Here is a 22,055-nt window from a genome sequence, read left to right on the forward strand (position 1 = left end):
GAGGGTGCGTGACATGAACGTGGTGCCTTAATCAGTGAGGATTACCTTCGGAACACCCACCCTTGTGAAAATTTTAAATAAAGTCCCCGCCACCGTGCGCGCCGTCATGTTACGCAGGGGAACCGCCTCTGGGTACCGCGTGGCGTAGTCAACCAGCACCAACACAACCGAAAACCCCGCGCACTCCACTCTAAGGGCCCAATGAGGTCCATCCCCACTCTGTCGAACGGGGTGTCCACTAGGGGAAGCGGGCGCAGTGGTGCGCGTGGTATGGCAGGGAGGTTTACTCTCTGACACTCAGGACACACGGCACACCAGCGACGGACGTCCCCGCGAATACCCGGCCAATAAAACCGCGCCAAGAGCCGCCCCAGTGTTTTATCCTGCCCGAGGAGTCCGGCCATGGGGTTGGAATGGGTCGCGTGAAACAATGGTTCTCGGCGCCCCCAGGGTACTAATAATTGGAGGCTGTCCTCCATGGTCTCTGGATCCTGGTGCACGCGATAGTATCGATCGTTAACCATACAAAAGTGTGGGTAGGTAAGCGGCTGTCCAGGGTGGATTGGCACGCCGTCAATTTTCGCTGCTTGCTCATGCGCATGGCGGAGTGTATCGTCCCACGACTGCTCAAGGGGGAAGTTACTCACCTCCGCGAGTCGGGCGATGGGTGTCGGGGGGGTCGGCGCGTCGTCACGTGGCATGGTCGAGAGGCAGAGGGCCTCCCGCGGGCCCGATCCGCCGCCACCCGTGCGAGGGCTTCAGCAAACCCCACCCAATCGGTGCCCAGGATCAATGGAACGGGGCTCGCAGCGCAACCTCAGCCCACGCTCGGTAGCGTCGGCCCCCCGTTCGGAACATGATACTTGCGACAGGATAAACGTGGATATCCCCGTGCACACACCGCACCTTCACCGTGCCCTGCTTACGCCATGCCCCCGGCAGTACCAGGCTTTGGTGAACTATGGTCTGCTGACAACCCGAGTCCAACAAAGCCCAGTAGATACCCCCTCGGAACCTTATCGGAACACGGTGTCGAGGAGCTGGACCGGGAGCAGTTGCGCCAGCGGTGTCATTGGCGGCCTACGCGGCGCTGATGTCCATGACGGGACAATCTCGCTGCAGATGTCCCGGATCCCCGCACCGCCAGCATGCTGGTCCCTGCATTCCGGCCGCTGGGGGGGTCCCACGAGGAGAGGAAAAGGAAGGGGTTAAAGGGAAGGGGGGAAACCCCGCCGCGACAACGGATTCCTGGTCGGAGAAGGGTGGGCCGGGGAAGCGGAAGTGCGCATGGGAGACGGGGTTGGACGGCTGGGGTCGGGCGAAGGCCCGGCACGGGCAGTGGGTCTGGGCTGTGAAACCAGCGAGGTGGGGGGCCGGGGCGCTAGGGGGTTGTTGGGGTTCCCTGCCAGATGATTTTCGGCCAGGCGGATTGCATCTGAGAGCGTCTCCGGTTGGTGGCACTGGAGCCAGTCCGCAGTGGCGGTCGGCATGGCCGCCATGAACTGCTCCAGCGCCACTTGCTCCACAATCCGCTCCTGGTCTTGGCGCTCCGGCTGCAGCCACCACCAGGCGGAGTCCAGGATCTGCTGCGCGAATAGGAAAGGGCGGGCTGACTTGTCCCACCGCAGACCGCGCAGGCGCTGGCGGTGGCCCTCAGTCATCAGGCCGACGCGTTCCATGATGGCCTCCCGGAGGGCGCCGTAATCCGCGGCTGCCGCGGCTGGGACCTGACGCGCTGCCAACAAGGCCTCTCCCGTGAGGAGGGGAGTGAGCCGCAGGGCCCACTCTTCCGGTGGCCACCGACAGGAGCCGGCGGTGCGCTCGAAGACCTCTAAGAAGGTCTCTAAGAAGGTCTCAGGGTCGTCCTCCGGCGCCATCTTCGGGAGATGGACGGGGCCGGTTGTCGGCGGGGCTGGGCGGTCCGCCAGGGCGCGGCGTTCAGCGAGCTGGACTGCCAGTATCACATCGAGTGACTCTCGCTGCTGCAGCTGGAGCCGCTCCAGGATGCATTCCATCTGTCCATCTGCATCTCGCTGGTCTCTCCCGGGTTTCGGCACCACTGTAAGAGATGAGGCAGGAGACAGGAGATGCAGTCGCCCGTAGCTGTGGGCTTTTATTTGCTAGACAGCGGAGAAGGATGGAGATGGGAAAGGGGGAGCAGGGAACAGGTAGGGAAGGGTTTCATGCAGGCTGGGAGAGTAGGGTCGATCGGGACGAGGGCTTCGTGTCAGGGATCGGGTCGGCGGTCATCTCGGTCTGGTTCTTCTCCTTGGTCTCTTCTTCCTACTGCCGGGCACCGGGGAAGAAATAGGGGATGAAATCGGGGATGAAATCAGCCCCAGCTGTGGCTGCTTTAATCCCGTCTCCGCCCTCTCCCTGGGTAGCCTCGGCGTGCTACAGATGTGTGCATTGTGAGGATGGACCTCCTAGCCAAAAGGAAGCAGTACTGGATCTGGGCAGGAGATCGCGCCAGCTTGCGGGGGATACCTTAGTCTCACATCCCCCTGAAGGTGGCAAGGGCAGACCACAAGGCCCGGGTTCCCCTCCCCAGTTTGTGGGAGGATGAGACTGGGGCTGTGCGTGGTGTGGCAGTGGATGGAGAGACCCGGGAACACAGCAAGGAGAGACCCAGATAGCACAGTGGGGACGCCGCAGGCATTGCACACGACCCACAGCCCTCCACAGAGACTCACAAAGTGGTGCAGATGCTGTGGCAGTTCAGAAAGGAGGGGTTGGAGGAGGGCTAATGAGAGCAGTTGGGGGAACTCTTGGAGGTCTTCACGGACATCTTCATGGCCAGGGATAAGGACTGCACCAGGACAGATCTGGTGCAACACCACATTGAGACAGGCGATGTGACCCCCATCCACTTACAACCGCATTGCCTGACTCTGGCGAAAAGGTAGATTGCAGAAAAAGTTAAGGAGATGGCCGTGATGGGAATCATAAAACCCTTCACCAGCCCCTCTTCAGCGCAGGCGGTCCTGGTGCAAAAGAAAAATGGCAGCTGGAGGTTTTACATGGACTATGGTTGCATAAACGCCATAACTAAGCAGGACTCATATTCGCTGCCACGCATTGACAATGTGCTGGACTGCATTACAGGTTTGCAGTGGTTCAGCTCCCTGGACCTGCAGAGCGGCAAGTGGCAGGGTGTTTCGGCACTTGAGGTCCGCAAGAAGATGGTATTCACTCTGGGATGGAGCCTCTGGCACTTTATAGTCATGCTTTTTTGTCTCTGCAACGCGGTTGCCACCTTAGAGTGGATGATGGAGCAAGTCCTGTCAAATGTGCCTAGGAGCAGGTGCATCATTTTCCTGGATGACCTGCTAGTATTTTTTAAATTTATTTTATTTATTTTTATTTTTATAGAGCGCTCTTCTCACACAGTGACACAGAGTGCTTTAACACAGGCATACAGCAAGAAAAATTGATACAAACAAAGAAGTCAACTAATGGCTACCATAATGAAAAAATTATAGAGCTATAAGTATACCTACTGGCCACCAGGGAAAGGAACAAAAGCTCCCAACTGAAGGTTGAGGGAGGAAAAAAAACCTCTGGGGGTCCACGGGCCAGTAGTTGCCCACCCCTCCTGGGCATTCTAGAAAGTAACAATTTGTAAGCCCGTGTGTAACAAGTAATTATAATGTTGTTAAATGGCATCTTGGATCCCCAGCTTGGCATGGAATGTCTCGATCGTCATGACAGATGGACATCATCCTCGGTCAGCATGGGATTCGTCTGTCACCACTGGCTGTCCTCCTCAGGTCTTATGTAGCAAGGTAGTGCTCAACAAGAAGATAGGAGAGAGTTAGTAATTTATTACTTAAGTAAATTTAAAATGCATTTTTGTAAAGGTGACAAAATAAATAACCAAGGCAGGTCGAATTACATTACGAGGTGGAATGCCTGAGTGAACATGTAGTACACTCCTCATCCTTTGAGTCCACCCTGGCAAACATAAAGGAGGTGTTTGCTGCTATCCTTGCAGCTGGGCTGAGGCTACACCCTGCAAAGTGTAACCTCCTCTAGCAGCAGGTGAAGTTCCTGCATCATGTCGTGGATGGAATGTCTAGGTACTCTGACAAAGTGAAGTAGGTGTGAGGCTGGCCCATCTCATGGGATATGTCAGAGTTTCCTGTGGCTGGCATCCTCCTATAACTGCTTCGGTCGTGGTTTGCTGACATCAGTGTGCCACTGCAGTGAGGTAGTGCTCAACGAGAAGCTAGGACAGAGTTAGTAATTTATTACTTAAGTAAATTTAAAATGCATTTTTGTAAAGGTGATAAAATAAATAACCAAGGCAGGTTGAATTACATTACGAGGTGGAATGCCTGAGTGAACATATAAGTCTTAAAACTTTCTTCTTGTTGAGCATTGTCTCCCTACATATGACTTGAGGAGGCCGGCCGGTGGTCACAGACATACCCCATGCTGACTGAAGATGATGACCAACTGCCATGATAGATGAGACGTACCATGTTGAGCTGGGGATTCAAGCTACCCTACATCGACAATATCATTATTACTTGTAAACTGGCTTAGAATTGTTACTTAATCTAGAATGCCCAGGAGGGGTGGGACCATTGGCCTTTGGACCTCCAGAGGTTTTTTCCTCCTTCGATTTTCAGTTGGGAGTTTTTGTTCCTTTCCTCCATGGCCAGTAGGGATACTTATAGCTCTACAAAAGCATTATATTATGATAGTCGGTAGTCACCTATCTTCTTTGTTTATGTAATGTATTTGTTTTTCTTGTCTTATGCCTGTGTTAAAGCGCTCTGTGTCACTGCGTGAGAAGAGTGCTTTATAAAAATATATTAAATTGATTTGAATTTAACTGTAGCCTCAGGGAAGACGTGTTTGCCGCATGTACACAGACTTGCCGGTGTCAGGAACTTTGGCACGGCAAAGACATTGCACCGGCTATGTCAGCAGTTCCACTAGGTGGGATGCCATCAGGATGTGGAGTTGTTCATGCACTGCTGCGACACCTGCACAGAACATAGGGGCCCCAGCGACCGGTATCATATCATCTATATATTATGAAAAACAAGGATTAACACAAGGTTCATAGCATACAACAGATTAAGTTTCAAGCATGGTAATATAGTAACTTCAGTTCACAACACTTGACATTTCTTTGCATTTTTGATAAATAGAAGCAACTCTAAGTTTTATAGTTACATTAACTTATTCAGGAGATGCTTTTCTCCAAGGCGACGTACATCTCTGAGAACAATTTTAAAAAGTGCATTGGACGGATAGAAGGAGAGATTTGTATCTAGTCAATTTGTATACAGTCAATTTGTCACATACCACTTAATAAATCAGTACACAGGTGGTGCTTGAAAGTATGTGAAACCAACAGGGAAGGTCATTACTCCTGTTTAAAATACACACACACACACATTTTCAGAACCGCTTGTCCCTTACGGGGTCACGGGGAACCGGAGCCTACCCGGCAACACAGGGCGTAAGGCCGGAGGGGGAAGGGGACACACCCAGGACGGGACGCCAGTCCGCCGCAAGGCACCCCAAGCGGGACTTGAACTCCAGACCCACCGGAGAGCAGGACTGCGGTCCAACCCACTGCACCACCGCACCCTCCTGTCTGTTTAAAATATTAAAATAAAAAAACAATCTTTAATCTGAAAATGAACTTATGTAGTGAAACACACACACACACACACACACACACACACATTTTCAGAACCGCTTGTCCCATACGGGGTCACGGGGAACCGGAGCCTACCCGGCAACACAGGGCGTAAGGCCGGAGGGGGAGGGGGACACACCCAGGACGGGACGCCAGTCCGCCGCAAGGCACCCCAAGCGGGACTTGAACTCCAGACCCACCGGAGAGCAGGACTGCGGTCCAACCCACTGCACCACCGCACCCTCCTGTCTGTTTAAAATATTAAAATAAAAAAACAATCTTTAATCTGAAAATGAACTTATGTAGTGAAACACACACACACACACACACACACACACATTTTCAGAACCGCTTGTCCCATACGGGGTCACGGGGAACCGGAGCCTACCCGGCAACACAGGGCGTAAGGCCGGAGGGGGAGGGGGACACACCCAGGACGGGACGCCAGTCCGCCGCAAGGCACCCCAAGCGGGACTTGAACTCCAGACCCACCGGAGAGCAGGACTGCGGTCCAACCCACTGCACCACCGCACCCTCCTGTCTGTTTAAAATATTAAAATAAAAAAACAATCTTTAATCTGAAAATGAACTTATGTAGTGAAACAATTATTATGATTTACCCACCTGACTCTATTTACCAAGATTGATTTGGCTTGAGGTAAAGGCGTGGATCAGCTTTTCTGTATCTTTTCTAGATAAAAAGTGACTTAATTATCCTTATTTCCCATCTGAAGGAAAAAAGCTGAGAAAATGTACCAATATGATTGCCAAATGATACAAGACTAACTAATAAAATGTCCAAGTTTCTAACAGTTAAAATTTAGTCCTTGAGAATCTAGAGTGGATATGATTTGTTAACACGGTAACTCATACCCACCAACCATTATTCTGTTTTATCAGCATTTAGAGATAAATAGTTTTTGCTGTTTACATTTAATCATTTAAGAGATGTTTTTATCCAAAGTAACTTAAAACATAGTATTGATGTGTATGTAATGTATATAGTATTGATGTATATATAATGTATATAGTAGTGATGTATATACAGTATATAGTATATATATATATATAGAATAGTAGTGATGAATGTTATGTATCAGCCCACACCTTTTCACTCAGGTTGACTTAGAATTGAAGATACAGTATACTATATACAATGACTCACTCATCTACACACCAGGGAAACACACTCTCTCACACAAAATATGGGCAATTTCGAGTCACCAGTTACTTGAAAGTATGTCTTTTTGACTGTGGGAGGAAAGCCATGCAAATTGCAATCAGGCTGAACAAGGAGCAAATCCATGTTCTCTTGGTTCACTCAGGCGCTGTGAGATAACAGTGCTACTTGCTGTGCTGTAGTGCCAGCCTCATTCACTGTTGTAATTTCATGAAGCAATTAGCTAAATACAAAGCAGGTGAGGGCTTATTTGGTGTGACAGAAACAGAGAGCTGACTATTGTCAGAGTAAGAATGAAAGCTAATATTATTTCTTGTAGTAACAATGCGCAAACGATGTCAAAATTTCAGATACCGAAAGCCTATTTCCCAATATTTTAAATAGGAAAAATAATAATGCGTTCCCTACCGCGACCCTTTTAGGACAAGCGGGACAGAAGATGAGATGAGATAATGCATTTCCAGCCTATTCAAAAACAGAAGACCATGACCACACACATTCTGAACCACTTGTCCCATACAGGGTCACAGAGCCTAACCCGGCAACTCGGGGAATAAGGCTGGAGGGGACACACCCAGGACAGGACACCAGTCTGTCGCAAGGCACCCCAAGCAGGACTTGAACCCCAGACCCACCGGAGAGCAGGACCCAGTCCAACCCACTGCGCCACTGCACCCCCCAACCTAACACAAGACCAATTTTCCAAAATATCAATGAAATACTGTAAAACACCTGTATCTATCAATCCATAATTTCAGCACGATGTTAAAGACATAATTTACATCAACTCATTTAGCAGTTGCTTAAGTTCTCTCCAAAATAATTAATTTAAAGTAATATTCAGATCTCACACAATAAGTAGGTATTATTTTGAATGGATTTATACTGTGGCGCGCAGCGCCGTGGGTTTGGATGGGGCGAAGGAGGACGCGGAGGCAGCGTTCATAACGAACGGTTTATTTGAACACCAACACAAAGGGAATAATGCTCTCGGTCCGAGGACCCCTTTTCCTCCAAGACCTGCGCTTACAGCGAGCCTGCCTTAGCGCCCCGAAGTTCTCTCGACACACTGGGAGACATGGTCACCCTACTATTTTCCCCTTAAGTGCCCCCAGTGGTTACACACATTTAACATTATTTCCCATAATGCAACTATTTACATTTAAACAGTAACGCGGGTCGTTACAATACATTTGAAACACTGAAGAGGAAAAAATGGCACATGACTCTATGCTGGCTTATGTTACATTACAAGCAGTGGAGTTACAAATTTTTAAAGATGCAAATATTTTCCAGTTTATTTTTCTAATTGCCTTCTTTTGACTTATTTTGAAAATATCTAACCTTAAAATTTCTGTTGATGAGGAAGTACTTTTATAATATAGCCGTGATTTTTATAGAACCAATCTTCCAAACAAAATGTGGAACGTCAGCGTTATTAACCTTGAGGTCGTGATTTAAAGGCAGACGTGTCCAATTGTTATGAACAAAATGAGCTCATAACACAGCATTTCCTGTCCCCCTTGTACTACCGTACTTTTACTTTGGCGAACTGGTCTACTGACCTGTGAATCTTTAAGGCCGACACGGCCCCTTTATTTCAGCCATAAAGAGAACGCATGCGCAGTGAGGGAGTTGAAATTCGCTGGAAAGCGGAAGGTATTTCTTCGTTTTTATGTGTTTGTAAACATTATTTCTGTTTCCTGTGACTTTGTATAGTTTTAGACTTATGAAACGAACTGTTTTTGAGCAGCTTTTTTAAGACCACGTCTTTTAAAAAAAAAAAGACCGTATTGCGGCCCTGGGGTCCTGGGCCTTTATTTCCGCACCGGTCCGGCGAATGTCGGAGTATTAGATTCTCTCACGGTAGTCGCGAGGAGCCGCCGGTAACTGCAGTATATATTAGTTTGTAAAGGTATTGTTGACTCACTCACCAGTTAACTAGCAAGCTGAACAAATACCACGCTTTTTGATAATTACCAACGATTTGAAAGAATGTAGCTGCATGCGTCCAAACTAATAAGTAACCGTTAGAACAGGCTAATAATATTTTATTTCATCTAGAGCAGGGCTTATTTATATTTTATTACATTTATTTAAGTACTGTAAATATGCTTTTTTGCTGTTGTATTTTTGAATTTTCAGTTGAGCAGCAGTATCAATCATCATGAGTATTACTAGCCTAGGTGACAGTACTGTACACAGAAGATATCGACGATGTGTAAATTTATATGTCCGTGGCTTTTTCTGTATTCTTTTTGCTTATTTATTTGTATTATTCGCAGTAAATGTGCCGTGAAAATACTAGGATGTAGGTGCCACTGGCATGCGGCTAGAATTTAAACTCAGTTGCACGTTCAGTTCTCACCTCCTAGTTAGGTATGTATGTTTTGAATTGATACAGTAAAAAAATGCTCTGCATACATTTACATTTATTCATTTAGCAGATGCTTTTCTCCAAAGTGACATACATCTCAGAGAAAATACAATTTGTGCATTACATTAGAAGAAAGACAGACATAGTTGCAGACATGATTCTTAAGTAAACCTAGTTTGTTTCTTGCCATAAAATTTTTATGCACCGATGTTCATCGCACAAGTAGGTGCACAAAACTCAGGATAGACTAATTCTGATCACCTTCCTACATTTTTTTTTTTTAACGTACACAAACCTTTACAGAAAATACAGGAGTAGCGGCTGTGTGAAGGCTTAGCTGGGTATGATCATAAAGTTCCAGTGAATGAGCATTTACACCATACAGGAGTTTGAGAGATCATGGGTGAAGTGAGTCTGGAAAAGATGAGTTTTCAGACCCTTCTTAAGTGTAGACAGTTTCAGCAGTTCTGAGTGAGAGGGGAAGTTCATTCCACCACAATGGAGCCAGAACCTCTGTGCTTTACCTTTTGTGCGTGGGACCACCAAGTGAGGTATAAATGGGTCAGTTATTGTAAATAGCTCAGCCTTGTAAGTTGCTTTGAACAATAGTAGAAGCAACATTGATAAATGTAAGCTTGTAGTTTATTTAGTGAATGAATTTTCATGTTGTTAAAATGGAACTCATAGGGATAACTTATACAGATATACACACACACACACACACAGAGACTGAAACTGCTTGTCCCACGCAGGGGTTGCAGTGAACCAGAGCCTAACCCGGCAACACAGGACAGAAGGTTGAAGGGGTAGGGGACACACCCAGGATGGGACGCAAGGCTATCGCAAGGCACCCCAAGTGGGACTTGAACCCCAGACCTACCAGAGAGAAGGCACAGGCCAAATTTGCTGCACCACCCTTCTTATACAGATACCCAGAAGTTAATTTTTGAGGTTTTTTTTTTTTTTTTTTTTTTTTTTTTTAAAAAAAAAACTGCTGTCATTTTTCCAGGGTAACTTACAGTGATTTGCCTGTTTATACAGCAGGGTTTCATTACTTGAATTGTATCATTTCAGGGTAAACACCTTGATAAAAGGTATGACCACACAGATGGGATTTGAGCAAATTGCCTACAGATAGCAGATCAACAGCTTTAAACACTGCACTGCTTGCTGCCACACCTATTTCACTGGTTTGGTAGAAGTACTGGATCTCAGAATACTTCTTAAATACTAAAAATATTTAGGATGCCTGAAGTGATTATGTCCATGCTGTCCAGTTCCCTAAGGTAAGATGGAAGCACCACCGGTCACTGTCATGCCTGTCACTGGGGGCACCGTTAACATGATGGAATACCTGCTACAAGGTGAGACTACTCAGTATTGGCTGCAGCCGTTTAATTGTGGTACACACATCCTTTAGGTAACAGGGAAAGATTACATTTATTAATTTAACTGACATTCTTCTCCAAAGTGGCTTGTAGTGTTAAGCTACCTATAGTTACATATTTTATATAACAATGTATTTTTTTTTTTTTAATACTGGAGCAGTTGACAGTAAGCACCTTGATGAAGGGTACTGCAGCAGAAAGTTTGATTTGAACATGTAACCTCCAAGAGCAAGGGCTGTAACTGCTATACTGCTTGCTGCTCTTAAGTGAATTAATTCTGTGACATCACTCCATTAGGCAAATTATCACAAGGGGGTCAAATTACTATTATTACCATTTCACAGTGAAATAGTTCCATTAAGCACACAATTAGGACTAGAAGTTTTTTAATTGTTCTTAAATGTAAAGTTAAGTCACAATAGCTTAAACTTCAGTAGTCATCCCTTCTTATTCTAGGGTTAGATCCTATTAAACCTCATATAATAAATAAAAAACACACACACACATATATATATATATTTTCAGAACCTCTTGTCCCATACAGGGTCGCAGGGAACCAGAGCCTACCCGGTAACACAGGGCGTAAGGCCGGAGGGGGAGGGGACACACCCAGGACGGGACGCCAGTCCGTCCCAAGGCACCCCAAGCGGGACTCGAACCCCAGACCCACCGGAGAGCAGGACTGTGGTCCAACCCACTGCACCACCGCAGCCCCCATAAATAAAACATTTAAACAAAAATTTACAAACCCATTTTCAAAAAAGTTGAATCTAAAATCCAAATCAAAACAAAAAGCAGTGATTTGTAAATGTTCTTTTTGCCTTATTTAATTGAAAACAATACAAAGATTAAAGTTTAAACCATTCACTGTCTGAAACCGCTTGTCACAAGCGGGGTCACAGCAAACTGGAGCCTAACTCGGCAACACAGGGCACAAGGCTGCAGGGGGAGGGGACATACCCCGGACGGGAGGCCAGTCCGTCACAAGGCACCCAAGCCGGACTTGAACCCCAGACCTATCAGAGAGCAGGCACAGGGCAAACCTGCTGTGCCACCACACCCCCCTGAGTTTAAACTAATCAATTTGTTATTTTCTTAAATATACACTTGTTCTAACTAATTCCTGCAACACATTCCAAAAAAACTGGGATAGGAGTATTTACCACTTTTAATAACATCAAATAATCATTTGGTAACTGAAGAGACAAATTTTTGTAATGTTGAAAGTGGGATTATTTCCCATTCTTGGTTCATATAGGACTGCAGCTTCTCAAGAGTCCTCGATCTCCATTAGCATATTTTACGCTTTATAATGCGCCACACATTAATGAGAGACAGCTCTGGACAGCAGGCAGGCCAGTCTAGCATCCACACTCTCCAACTGCGAAGTCACGCTGTTGTAACACATGCTGAATGTGGCTTGATATTGCCTTTTTGAAATAATCAAGGATGTCCCTAAAAAGATATCAAGATGGCAGCATATGTTGCTTCAAAATTCATATGTACCCGTCAGCATTAATGGTGCCTTCACAGATGTGCAAGTTTCCTATACTATGGGCACTAACACACCCCTATATTATGACAGAAGCTGGCTTTTGAACTTGGTGTTGGTAACAGTCTGACTGTTCCTTTTCCTCTTTGACCCAGAGAACATATCATCTATTTTCTCCAAAAACAAGTCTAAAAGTGGACTTGTCAGCCCGCAGCACACATTTCCACTTTGTGTCAGTCCATCTAGGATGAACTTTAGCCCAAAGAAGTTGGTGGTGTTTCTGGATGTTGATGTATGGCTTCTGCTTTGCATAGTCTAGTTTCAACTTGCATTTGTAGATGGTTTTTCAAAAGAACTCCAGAGTCCAAGTGTTTACTTTCATTACAGAAGAATGTCTTTTTTTTTTTTTTTATTTTTTTTTATTATTTTTTTTATTTTAAATACAGTGCCATCTGAGGGCTCGAAGATTATGGACATTCAGTATTGGTTTGCAGCCTTGCCCTTTTTGCTTATTGATTTCCTTGGATTTTCTGAAACTTTTAGTGATGTTATTGACCAGAGATGGTGAAGTCTAAGTTCCTTGCAATCATACGTTGATAAATTCTAAACTGTTTAAGTATTCGCTCATGTAGTTTAGTGCAAAGTGGTAAGTCTCAACCCATCCTTGCTTGTTAAAAACCGAGCCTTTCGTGGACACACTCTTTACACCAGTCATGACAGTGTCACCTGTATATTCACCAAATTTAACTGTAGAAAGTTCCAAACAGGTTTTTACATGTTCCACAGGTAAACAAGCGCCTGTCCCAACTTTTGTGGTACGCATGTAAAGGCATCACAATCAGAATTGGCTTATATTTACAAATTTAGAAAACTTTTACATTTATTCATTTAGCAGGCGCTTTTCTCCAAAGCGACGTACATCTCATAGAAAATACAATTTGTGCATTACAGTAGGAGAGACATGATTGCAGACATTTGATTAAGTACAGTTACTTTCTTTCTACCATATGCACCAATGTTCATTACATGGGTAGCTGTATAAAACTGAAAATATGGACGATTCTTGATCACCTTCCTACTTTTTTTTGGAGATACAAACATTTACGTATATTACAGGAGTAGCTGCATAAGGGCTTATCCGGGCATCATCTTAAAGTTATGGTGCATGAACATTTATACCTTACATGAACTTAAGACATCATTGACAAAGTGAGTCTGGTAGAGGTGAGTTTTCAAACCCTTTTTAAATGTGGACAGAGTTTCAGCAGATCTGAGTGAGAGGAGGAGGCCATTCCACCACAACAGAGCCAGAACCAAGAATCTCCATGCTTTCCCTTTTGTGCATGGGACCACCAAGCAGGCAGATGTAGAAAAGTGTACCGGTCTGTTTGGGATGTAGCGGTCGACCAAGTCTTGTAGCTAGCTTGGAGCAGTTCTATTGATACATTTGTAGGCTATAAATAGGGTCTTATTCATTTAATAGAATAAAAATAAATTTAATTTCTATATTAGGTTTATGAGGTATGACAAATATCTTGTCTCTGTAGTGTTTTCAATTAAATATGGGTACAAGAGCATTTACAGATCACTGCTTTCTGTTTTTATTTGCATTTTATGTACTCTCCCAACTTTTCTGGAAATGGGGTTATCATTTGAAATAACTGCTCACAAAAATGCTCTGAAATTTCCATTCAGTGCTTATCACTGATTCATCTCATAAATGTGCAGTGTTCCTCATCTGGTTATTAACAGCTACAAACACCAGATGCAAGCTACAAAACATTGTAAGAGTTCAATTAATCTGGTCCAGTGTAGCAACTTAAGTAATTTTAAGACAATGAATGATAATGAATTGCTTTGTTTAAAGTGGCCACAATTTTTTCTCAACTTAACTGAGAAACACTTCTGTATAAATGCCTACCTTACTGACACATACTACAATATAAATGTCTATTTGGAAACATTTGAGGAGTGCTCTGGTTGAGAAGGACTCACCACCGCTATAATTACTTTTTACACTAATTCCTTTACCCTCTGTAAATGTGATATAAGTCCATTTTCAAGTGGTGAAAGTTGACCTTTATCAGAGCCTTTTTTTATTCAATGGACTTCTAGAATTTGAATGTTTAGTGTGCAGAGGGTCTGAGAGGAGGAAATGTTATATGGCTTCAGTCATCCTTAATGCACTGCCTGTCCGTTTCTTATTATTGTATGGGATGACCTCACTTACTTTGAATGAATATGTCTGGAAACGACTGGCAATGTAATCACTTAATGGCCTGGTTCTTTTCAGGCAGTGTCTTGGACCAGGCTCTGGATAGCCTGCTGCACCGGCTGCGTGGCCTGTGTGACAACATGGAGCCTGAGAGCTTTGCCGACCACGAAATGGTGTACCTGTTGAAGGGTCAGCAGGGGAACCCATTCCTGCTGCGTGCACGCCGCTCTCTTGCTCACCTGGCCACTCCGTGGCACCTGCGTTACCTGGGCCAACCAGAGGTTGGCGATAAGAGCCGGCATGCCCTGGTTCGCAACTGTGTGGATGTGGCCACGTCACACAGCCTGCCAGAATTCCTTAATGAAATGAGCTTTCGCATGGACCATGAGTTTGTGGCTAAAGGCCACATTTTCCGTAAGGGTTCTCTAAAGGTGGTGGTGAGTAAGCTGTTCCGTGTTCTGGTACAGGGCAACACAGAGAACACGGAGCCACTGTCACTCTCCTCTCTGGTGGAGCTGAGTGTTTTAGCACCAGCTGGCCAGGACACTGTCTCTGAGGACATGCGAGCCTTCGCAGAGCAGCTCAAACCCCTTGTGCACCTGGAGAAGATTGACCCGAAGAGACACATGTAATGAATGAGGTCATGGAGGTTATTATTACCACATGGAATAAACTGAACCCTTCAAGTGCATTGCCTTTTTTCCTTCCCCCCCATGCTGATTTCCCTCTAGTGATGAGCCCTTTTTTCTGGCATCCTTTCTCCTTATGTGTTTTCATAAATAATCCCTTTTTTAAAAAATGTGTGTGACAGAGACTAATTTATGCTCCCTATTGCGTACTGCAGAGATTTCCCTGCTGCCATATGCTTTGGCTCCATCTTGTCTTTTATCCTATGGCCCAGTCCTGCATTGTGTGTCCAGGCAGTCCTCGAATTCTAAATGAAGTCCTTGTCCTCAGTCTGTCTTTTTCGGATTTTGACGCAAGTCGGAACAGTTAAGTATGGTGGGTATCTAATGTCAGTTTAGATGTTTGACTTAATATATCATGTACCTTTCTATGCATAAAAAAACATTAAAGAAACACTTTGGATACACTAAAACTTTAATATCACTACAGTAATAATAATACAATGTAATGATATAATGTGAGCACAGTATTTATAATAGAGAGAGATTATAAATGTTACTACTGTCATGATGAACAGAGGACACGGAGGAAGCTGGATCCAAGTGCAGGATCGTTTATTCAGAATCAAAGGACTAGGCTTGTTCTTGTGGTCGGGGACAGGTGAATGGTCGGTCGCTCGGCGAACTAACACAGACAAGGATCCGAAACTGTGGTCGAGGGACAAGGTGGGCAGTTGTTACCAAAGAGATGTGGAACGGGAAACGATGAGGGACAGGACTTGGAAGAGCATGAAAGAGCTTTATTATTTATTTTATAGTTTCCATCGTGATCATTTCCTTTTTCTTGCATGCATCTTCATGACTTGCATCACATTTACGCTTTGGTGCCATGGTTACGAGGATAAAAACAAAAAAATTAAAGCAAAATACAGTAACACAAGACACTTTCAACAGGAAAAGAAAGAAGTCTGTCTTACCTCAGGCTCACGTACCCCTCCCACGCGTCGACAAACTGCTGTAGACACACAATGTTTTGATGTGCTTCACACAGTTGTGCTGGTTTATTATTACGAACCATTGTATATAGAGTAACTGTAATTTTTTAATATCATAGGCTTACTTGTGAAGTTTTCATTTGATTGTTACTTAAGGATAAAACAAAAGCAACTTCTGGTCAGTAAGGGGGTGGTTTGTAGGTACGGATTGTATGTAAGTCGGACATTCGTAACTCGTGTGTATATACTATATATATATAATATATATATATATTATATCTAATATCAACACATTTATGTGTCCCCTATTATAAAAATTTGGAAATGCAGGACAACACATTGCTTCTGAGTGCATGCCACTTGCTCACCCGGTCACTCCCTGGCACCTATGTTACCTGAGTCAGCCAGAGGTTGGCGATAAGAGGTGGCATGCCCTGGTTCGCAACTGCGTGGATGTGACTACATCACACAGCCTGCCAGAATTCCATAATGAAATGGGCTTCCGCATGGACCATGAGTTTGTGGCCAAATGTATGTCTCCTGTGGGGGGATGCGGTGGTGCAGTGGGTTTGGCCAGGGCCTGGTCTCTGGTGGGGTTTGGTTCCTGCTTGGGGTGTCTTGTGACGGGCTGGCGTCCCATCCGGGGTGTGTCCCCTCTCCCTCCAGCCTTGCGCCCTGTGTTGCCGCATTAGGCTCCAGTTTGCCGTGATCCCACTTGGGACAAGCGGCTTCAGACAATGTGCATGTATGTCTTCCCCTAATAGAAAAACTTAGAAATGACATCAGAATTTTTAGGTAGCCAAATGTATTTTACTAGTAGATCAGTGTTATAGTACATGTGGCATACCCTGGAGTTTAATGTAATTCAGTGCAAACAGATTTAATAAACTGAACAAATTTTTAAAAATTAAATTGATTAGAAGAGTTTCCCAAGCATTTTTATTGCAACTGTGTTTTTCCAGTGCTCTTCTTATTTTACACACCTGAATGCAGAATCAGTATCAATACATTTGTTCCATCCTTGTTAGTTTTTACAGTGGTTCTCAGTCTTTCTGGCATTTAGTCTAAGTACACTATTTAAGCAAGTGCAGTGTAATTACTACTTTTTCATATTTGGTTTATGTGATGTTAACTTACGGGGGTGCGGTGGCACAGTGGCGCAGTGGGTTGGACCGGGTCCTGCTCTCCGGTGGGTCTGAGGTTTGAGTCCTTCTTGGGGTGCCTTGCAACGGACTGGTGTCCTGTCCTGGGTGTGTCCCCTCCCCCTCCAGCCTTATGCCCTGTGTTGCTGGGTTAGGCTCCGGTTCCCTGTGACCCCGTATGGGACAAGCGGGTCAGGAAGAGAGAGTGTGTGTGTGTGTGTGTGTGTGTGATGTTAGCTTAGTGTGAGCAAATCCAGCAAAAAAATGCAGTGTGCCAGCTGAGCAAGCAAATAACCCTACATTACACTGTGCATCTCCTTGGCAACTTAGCCAGAAACTCTACAATTCTCTTCATAAGATCCATGAAGGGGTATTTTGTTTTTTGTTCTACCTCTAAGGATGTGGTAGTGTCACTGACCTTGGTGCAGGAAACTGGGGTTTAAAGCCTGGTCAGGGTGAGCCTCCAGTGAGAATCCCTAAGCTTAGACTCCTTGTGCTATACACAAGCCTATCTTGGAGCAAGAGGAAATATAACTGAAGCCATTCCAGCTCGGATGTTGCTCTAATTAACAAAGTCTGTGTCAGGTGTTAGGGAATCAGGACAACCTGATGGCAAGGGCTACTGGATCAAGACATACATGGACTGAAAACATGGAATTGATGGAGTGCTACTATAACAGCAGAGCCAAGGGTTACGTGCACCCTATGTGAGAACTATGGATGAGCAGAAGACCAACATCCACACTAACCAAGGAGCACCTGGTTGCTCAATGCTTAAATATCAATAGAAGGAAGCTACTCTCACAGGTGGAGATTGAGAGGTTCCAACAGAATGACCATGGTACTCAGCAGCATGGAAATGAAGGCCTGCCCTGATGGAGGAGAGCAGGGTTACAGAAGCAGCTGACAACCTTACTGACCATGACAGTTGAATTCTCTAAGCTGACCACAAGAATCAGGGCTAGACTGAATACAGTCAATTCCTGGCAAACTCCCCACAGAAAAGATGCTCACAGATGTCAAGAGAGCTCTACTCACTATCCCCACTACCACCATCACAGAACACACACACACACATCTTCAGAACCACTTGTCCCATACGGGGTCGCGGGGAACCGGAGCCTACCCGGCAACTCAGGGCGTAAGGCCGGAGGGGGAGAGGACACACCCAGGACAGGATGCCAGTCTGCCGCAAGGCACCCCAAGCGGGACTCAAACCCCAGACCCACCAGAGAGGAGGACCTGGTCCAACCCACTGCGCCACTGTGCCCCCTGTCCATCACAGAACAATAACCATAATAACAAGATGGTGGCATGTATGGATCCAGCAGCTTTGTACACTATAATTTTGTTGTATTGTACAGCAATACAATGACAAAGTATTCAATTCATTTCAATTCAGAAACCAATGAACTTGTATATGCCACTGCAACAGGGATGCTGGGCTATGAGATCAAGATGCTGAGAGTGGCCTTCATGGAGAAGAAGGCTGGAGGCCAAGATCAAGGAATACTGGAGAGATGTTAGCTGGCTAGCAGAGGTGCAGAAGAGTGTGATCAAAGACACCTCTTGGATGAGAAAGAAGTACAGCATGATGTCCATAAGTGAGGCCCTGGAAACTGGCAAACAAAGACTCACAGCTCTGTCTACTAGGCTGAAGAGATACACTAGAGAAGCAGAGGCGAGGAGCATAAATGACCTCTTTTCCAAAGAACCATCTAGAGTGTACTCCCAGCTGCAAGGGAACAACAGCACAAGAGCAAACCCACCCGAGGCTGAGACTGAGCAGTAGTGGAAGGATAGATGGGAAAAGAAGGCCTCACACAACATCAATGCCCAGTGGCTGGTGGACCAGAGAGCAGATCACAGCAACCTCCCAGAACTAGTCATCAAACAGTGAGTCTCAAGTATGAAGAGCTGGACAGCACCAGGACTTGGCATGATCCACACTTACTGGATGAAGAAGCTAACCGTACTCCATGAACCCCTGGTAGCACAAATGAATGAGCTGCTAACACAGGGCAGGACAATCCTGATCATGAAGGATCCTCACAAGGACACAACACCTTCAAACTATCGGCCGATAACCTGCCTCTCCACGATATGGAAGCTCCTCTCAGGCATCATAGTGGCTAAGTTGAAGAGGCACATGGATAAGTACATGAGCAAAGCTCAGAAGGGCATTGGAAGCAACAGCAGAGGGTCAAAGCACCAGCTAATGGTCGATATAGAAATCACCCATGACCAGACAGACCAACCTGAGCACCGTCTGGATTGATTACAAGAAAGTCTACGACTCAGTGCTCCACACATGAATACTGGCGTGCTTGACACTATACAAGGTCAACAGGCTACTGATAGCCTTCCTCAAGAACTCAGTGTGACTCTGGAAAAAACACTACAAGCCAATTCCAAGGCCATTGCACAACTGACTATCAAGTGCGACATATACCAAGGTGATCCACTGTCCTTGCTGGTGTTCTGCATAGCCCTGAACCCCCTCGTCAGATTGTGGCAAAGAGTGGATATGGATACAAGTTCAGAAGTGGAGTAACCATAAGCCATCTCCTCTACATGGATGACATCTAGCTGTATGCCAGGAGTGAACGAAACATCGATTTTCTGATCCACCTCACAAGGATATACTTTGATGACATTTGGATGTCATTCAAACTGGATAAGTGTGATTGAAGGGTAGCAAGAGGAGGGAAGGTGAATAAGTTGGCCACAGGAGGAGACAGATGCTACAGATGTCGACACAAAAACTCCTAACAATGCACGGAGGGTTCCACCCGAAGTTCAGCACCCTGAGACTGTACGATAAGCAAAAAGAGGGGGGATGAGGATTAATGAGTGTCAGAGCCACTACCCAGGATGAAACAAGGAGCATGCAAGAGTACATCAGGAAGATAGTCCCCAGGACAAACTGCTAAGTGAGTACCTCAGGCAGCAGAAGACAGAGGGTGATGAGGAAGAAGAGGAGACATCATGGAAAACCAAGCCCCTCCACGGGGTCTACTGTCAACAGATGGAAGGACTGGCTGACATCAAGAAATTGTGCTAGTGGCTGGAAAATGCTGTTCTGAAGGAGAGCACATAGGCTCTGATCATTGCAGCACAAGATCAGGTTCTAAGCACCAGATCCGTAGATGCCGGGGTCTACCATAGCAGACAGGACCCAAGGTGCAGGCTGTGCAAAGATGACCCTAGCACAGTCCAGCACATAGTAGCAGGGTGTGAGATGCAAGCTGGAACAGCATGCACTGAGAGGCATAATCAGGTGGCTGGAATAGTGTACAGGAACATCTGTGCAGAATACAGATTGGAAGTCCCCAAATCCAAATGGGAGACACCACCAAAGGTGGCTGAAAACAGCAGAGCTAAGGTCCTGTGGGACTTAAAGTTCCAGACTGACAAGCAGTTGCTGGCCAACAAACCAGACATACTGGTGGTCGACAAGAAGAGGGCAATTGTGATAGATAAGGCAGTCCCTGGTGATAGCAATATCAGAAAGAAGGAGCATGAGAAGATCAAGAAGTACCAAAGGCTGAAGGAAGAACTGGAATGGATGTGGAAGGTGAAGTCCAGAGTGCTCCCAGTGGTAATAGGAGTACTTGGGGCTGTGACCCCCAAACTGGGAATGGATTCATCAGATTCCAGGAACAACATTTAAAGTGTCTCTCCAGAAGAGTGCAGTCCTAGGAACAGCTAAGATACTGCGCAGAACCCTCAAACTCCAAGGCCTCTGGTAGAGGACCCAAGCTTGAGGAAGACATACACACACCACCCCATGTAGGGGTGAGAGGGAGATTTATAATCTGTTTAGATTTATATTATATATATAATAAAGCTATTCACTTGTACTTCCTGTTTTGAACATCTAACAAAGATATTTTCAAAGATACATTTCTAAATTTACTTATTTTTAACTGCATTTTCTTTATCGACTTGTTTTCTGAAATTACTCAGTTGCAGAACAGAAAAATGGCCTGCAGTTCTGCTTGCTGGCATTAGACACAAATGCTCTCAGAAAAGAAAGCAGTGAAGGGAATTGGAAGTTTGACAGAGCACACACAGTCAATGTATTTAATTTGTAATTGCTGTATCAGAGACTTTTATAGAAACTACCCAGGTAAAAAAATAGATACATTTCTATATTACACTATTTTGATAGAAAGTATAAATTAACCAGGTACTTACAAAACATGTTTTGTAGTGAATCTTTCACTTCCTCATGGCCAGTTTTGTGAAGTTCCTGAGACATACAGTCAGCATTCAAAGTGAAATGCTTTTTAATACATTCTCCAAACACAATCTTCCCTTATCCGGCAACTCAGCTTCCTTGCTTAATTCTTATCTGTTGCTTAACACATGGGGGCGCAGTGGTGCAGTGGGTTGGACCAGGTCCTGCTCTCTAGTGGGTCTGGGGTTTGAGTCCTGCTTGGGGTGCCTTGCAATGGGCTGGTGTCCTGTCCTGGGTGTGTCCCCTCCCCCTCGTGCCCTGTGTTGCTGGGTTAGGCTCTAGCTCCCCACGACCCTGTATGGGACAAATGGTTCAGACAGTGTGTGTGTGTGTGTGTGTGTGTGTGTGTGTGTGTGTGTGTGTATGTGTGTGTGTGCTTGATGCACAAAACCAACACTACACTATTTGATGTGTAAAGCATGACACATTTAATAGGGCAGCACAGTGAGTAGGACTGTCTCACAGCACCTGAGTTTGATCCCCTCTCACTCTGTGTAGAGTTTGCCTGTTCTCCCTGCATGTGTAGGTTTCCTCCCACAGTCCAAAGACATGCTGTTGAGGTTCCCCATAGTGTGTAAGTGACAGAGAGAGTGTGTTCCACTGATGTATGGATGAGTAACCCATTGTGAGTAGTGTATCACAATGAGGCACAGACTTTTAAACAACAATGTAGAAATTATGATCCAGTCAGGCACAAACTTTTCAGCAAAGGCATTGAACTCATGAGCCAATGAGGTG

General features: G+C 45.5%; 1 protein-coding gene across 3 annotated transcripts; it reads left to right on the forward strand.

Annotated features, from left to right (window-relative positions):
- The first annotated feature begins 8,372 nt into the window (after positions 1 to 8,372).
- med18 (mediator of RNA polymerase II transcription, subunit 18 homolog (yeast)) lies at positions 8,373 to 15,316 on the forward strand. 3 transcript variants are annotated; one of them, XM_018725171.2, is made up of 3 exons: positions 8,373 to 8,498; positions 10,494 to 10,580; positions 14,390 to 15,316. In XM_018725171.2, exons 2-3 carry the CDS (start codon positions 10,508 to 10,510, stop codon positions 14,941 to 14,943), a joined length of 627 nt encoding a protein of 208 aa, XP_018580687.1. In that variant the 5' UTR covers positions 8,373 to 8,498; positions 10,494 to 10,507; the 3' UTR covers positions 14,944 to 15,316. The 3 variants fall into 3 exon arrangements, with proteins under 3 accessions (XP_018580687.1, XP_018580688.1, XP_018580689.1); XM_018725172.2 differs by lacking the exon at positions 8,373 to 8,498 and adding an exon at positions 9,986 to 10,022; XM_018725173.2 differs by lacking the exons at positions 8,373 to 8,498; positions 10,494 to 10,580 and adding an exon at positions 13,413 to 13,880.
- Positions 15,317 to 22,055: the final 6,739 nt, after the last annotated feature.

This window comes from Scleropages formosus, chromosome 8, assembly GCF_900964775.1.
Source record: "Scleropages formosus chromosome 8, fSclFor1.1, whole genome shotgun sequence".
In the NCBI taxonomy this organism is placed as follows: domain Eukaryota; kingdom Metazoa; phylum Chordata; class Actinopteri; order Osteoglossiformes; family Osteoglossidae; genus Scleropages; species Scleropages formosus.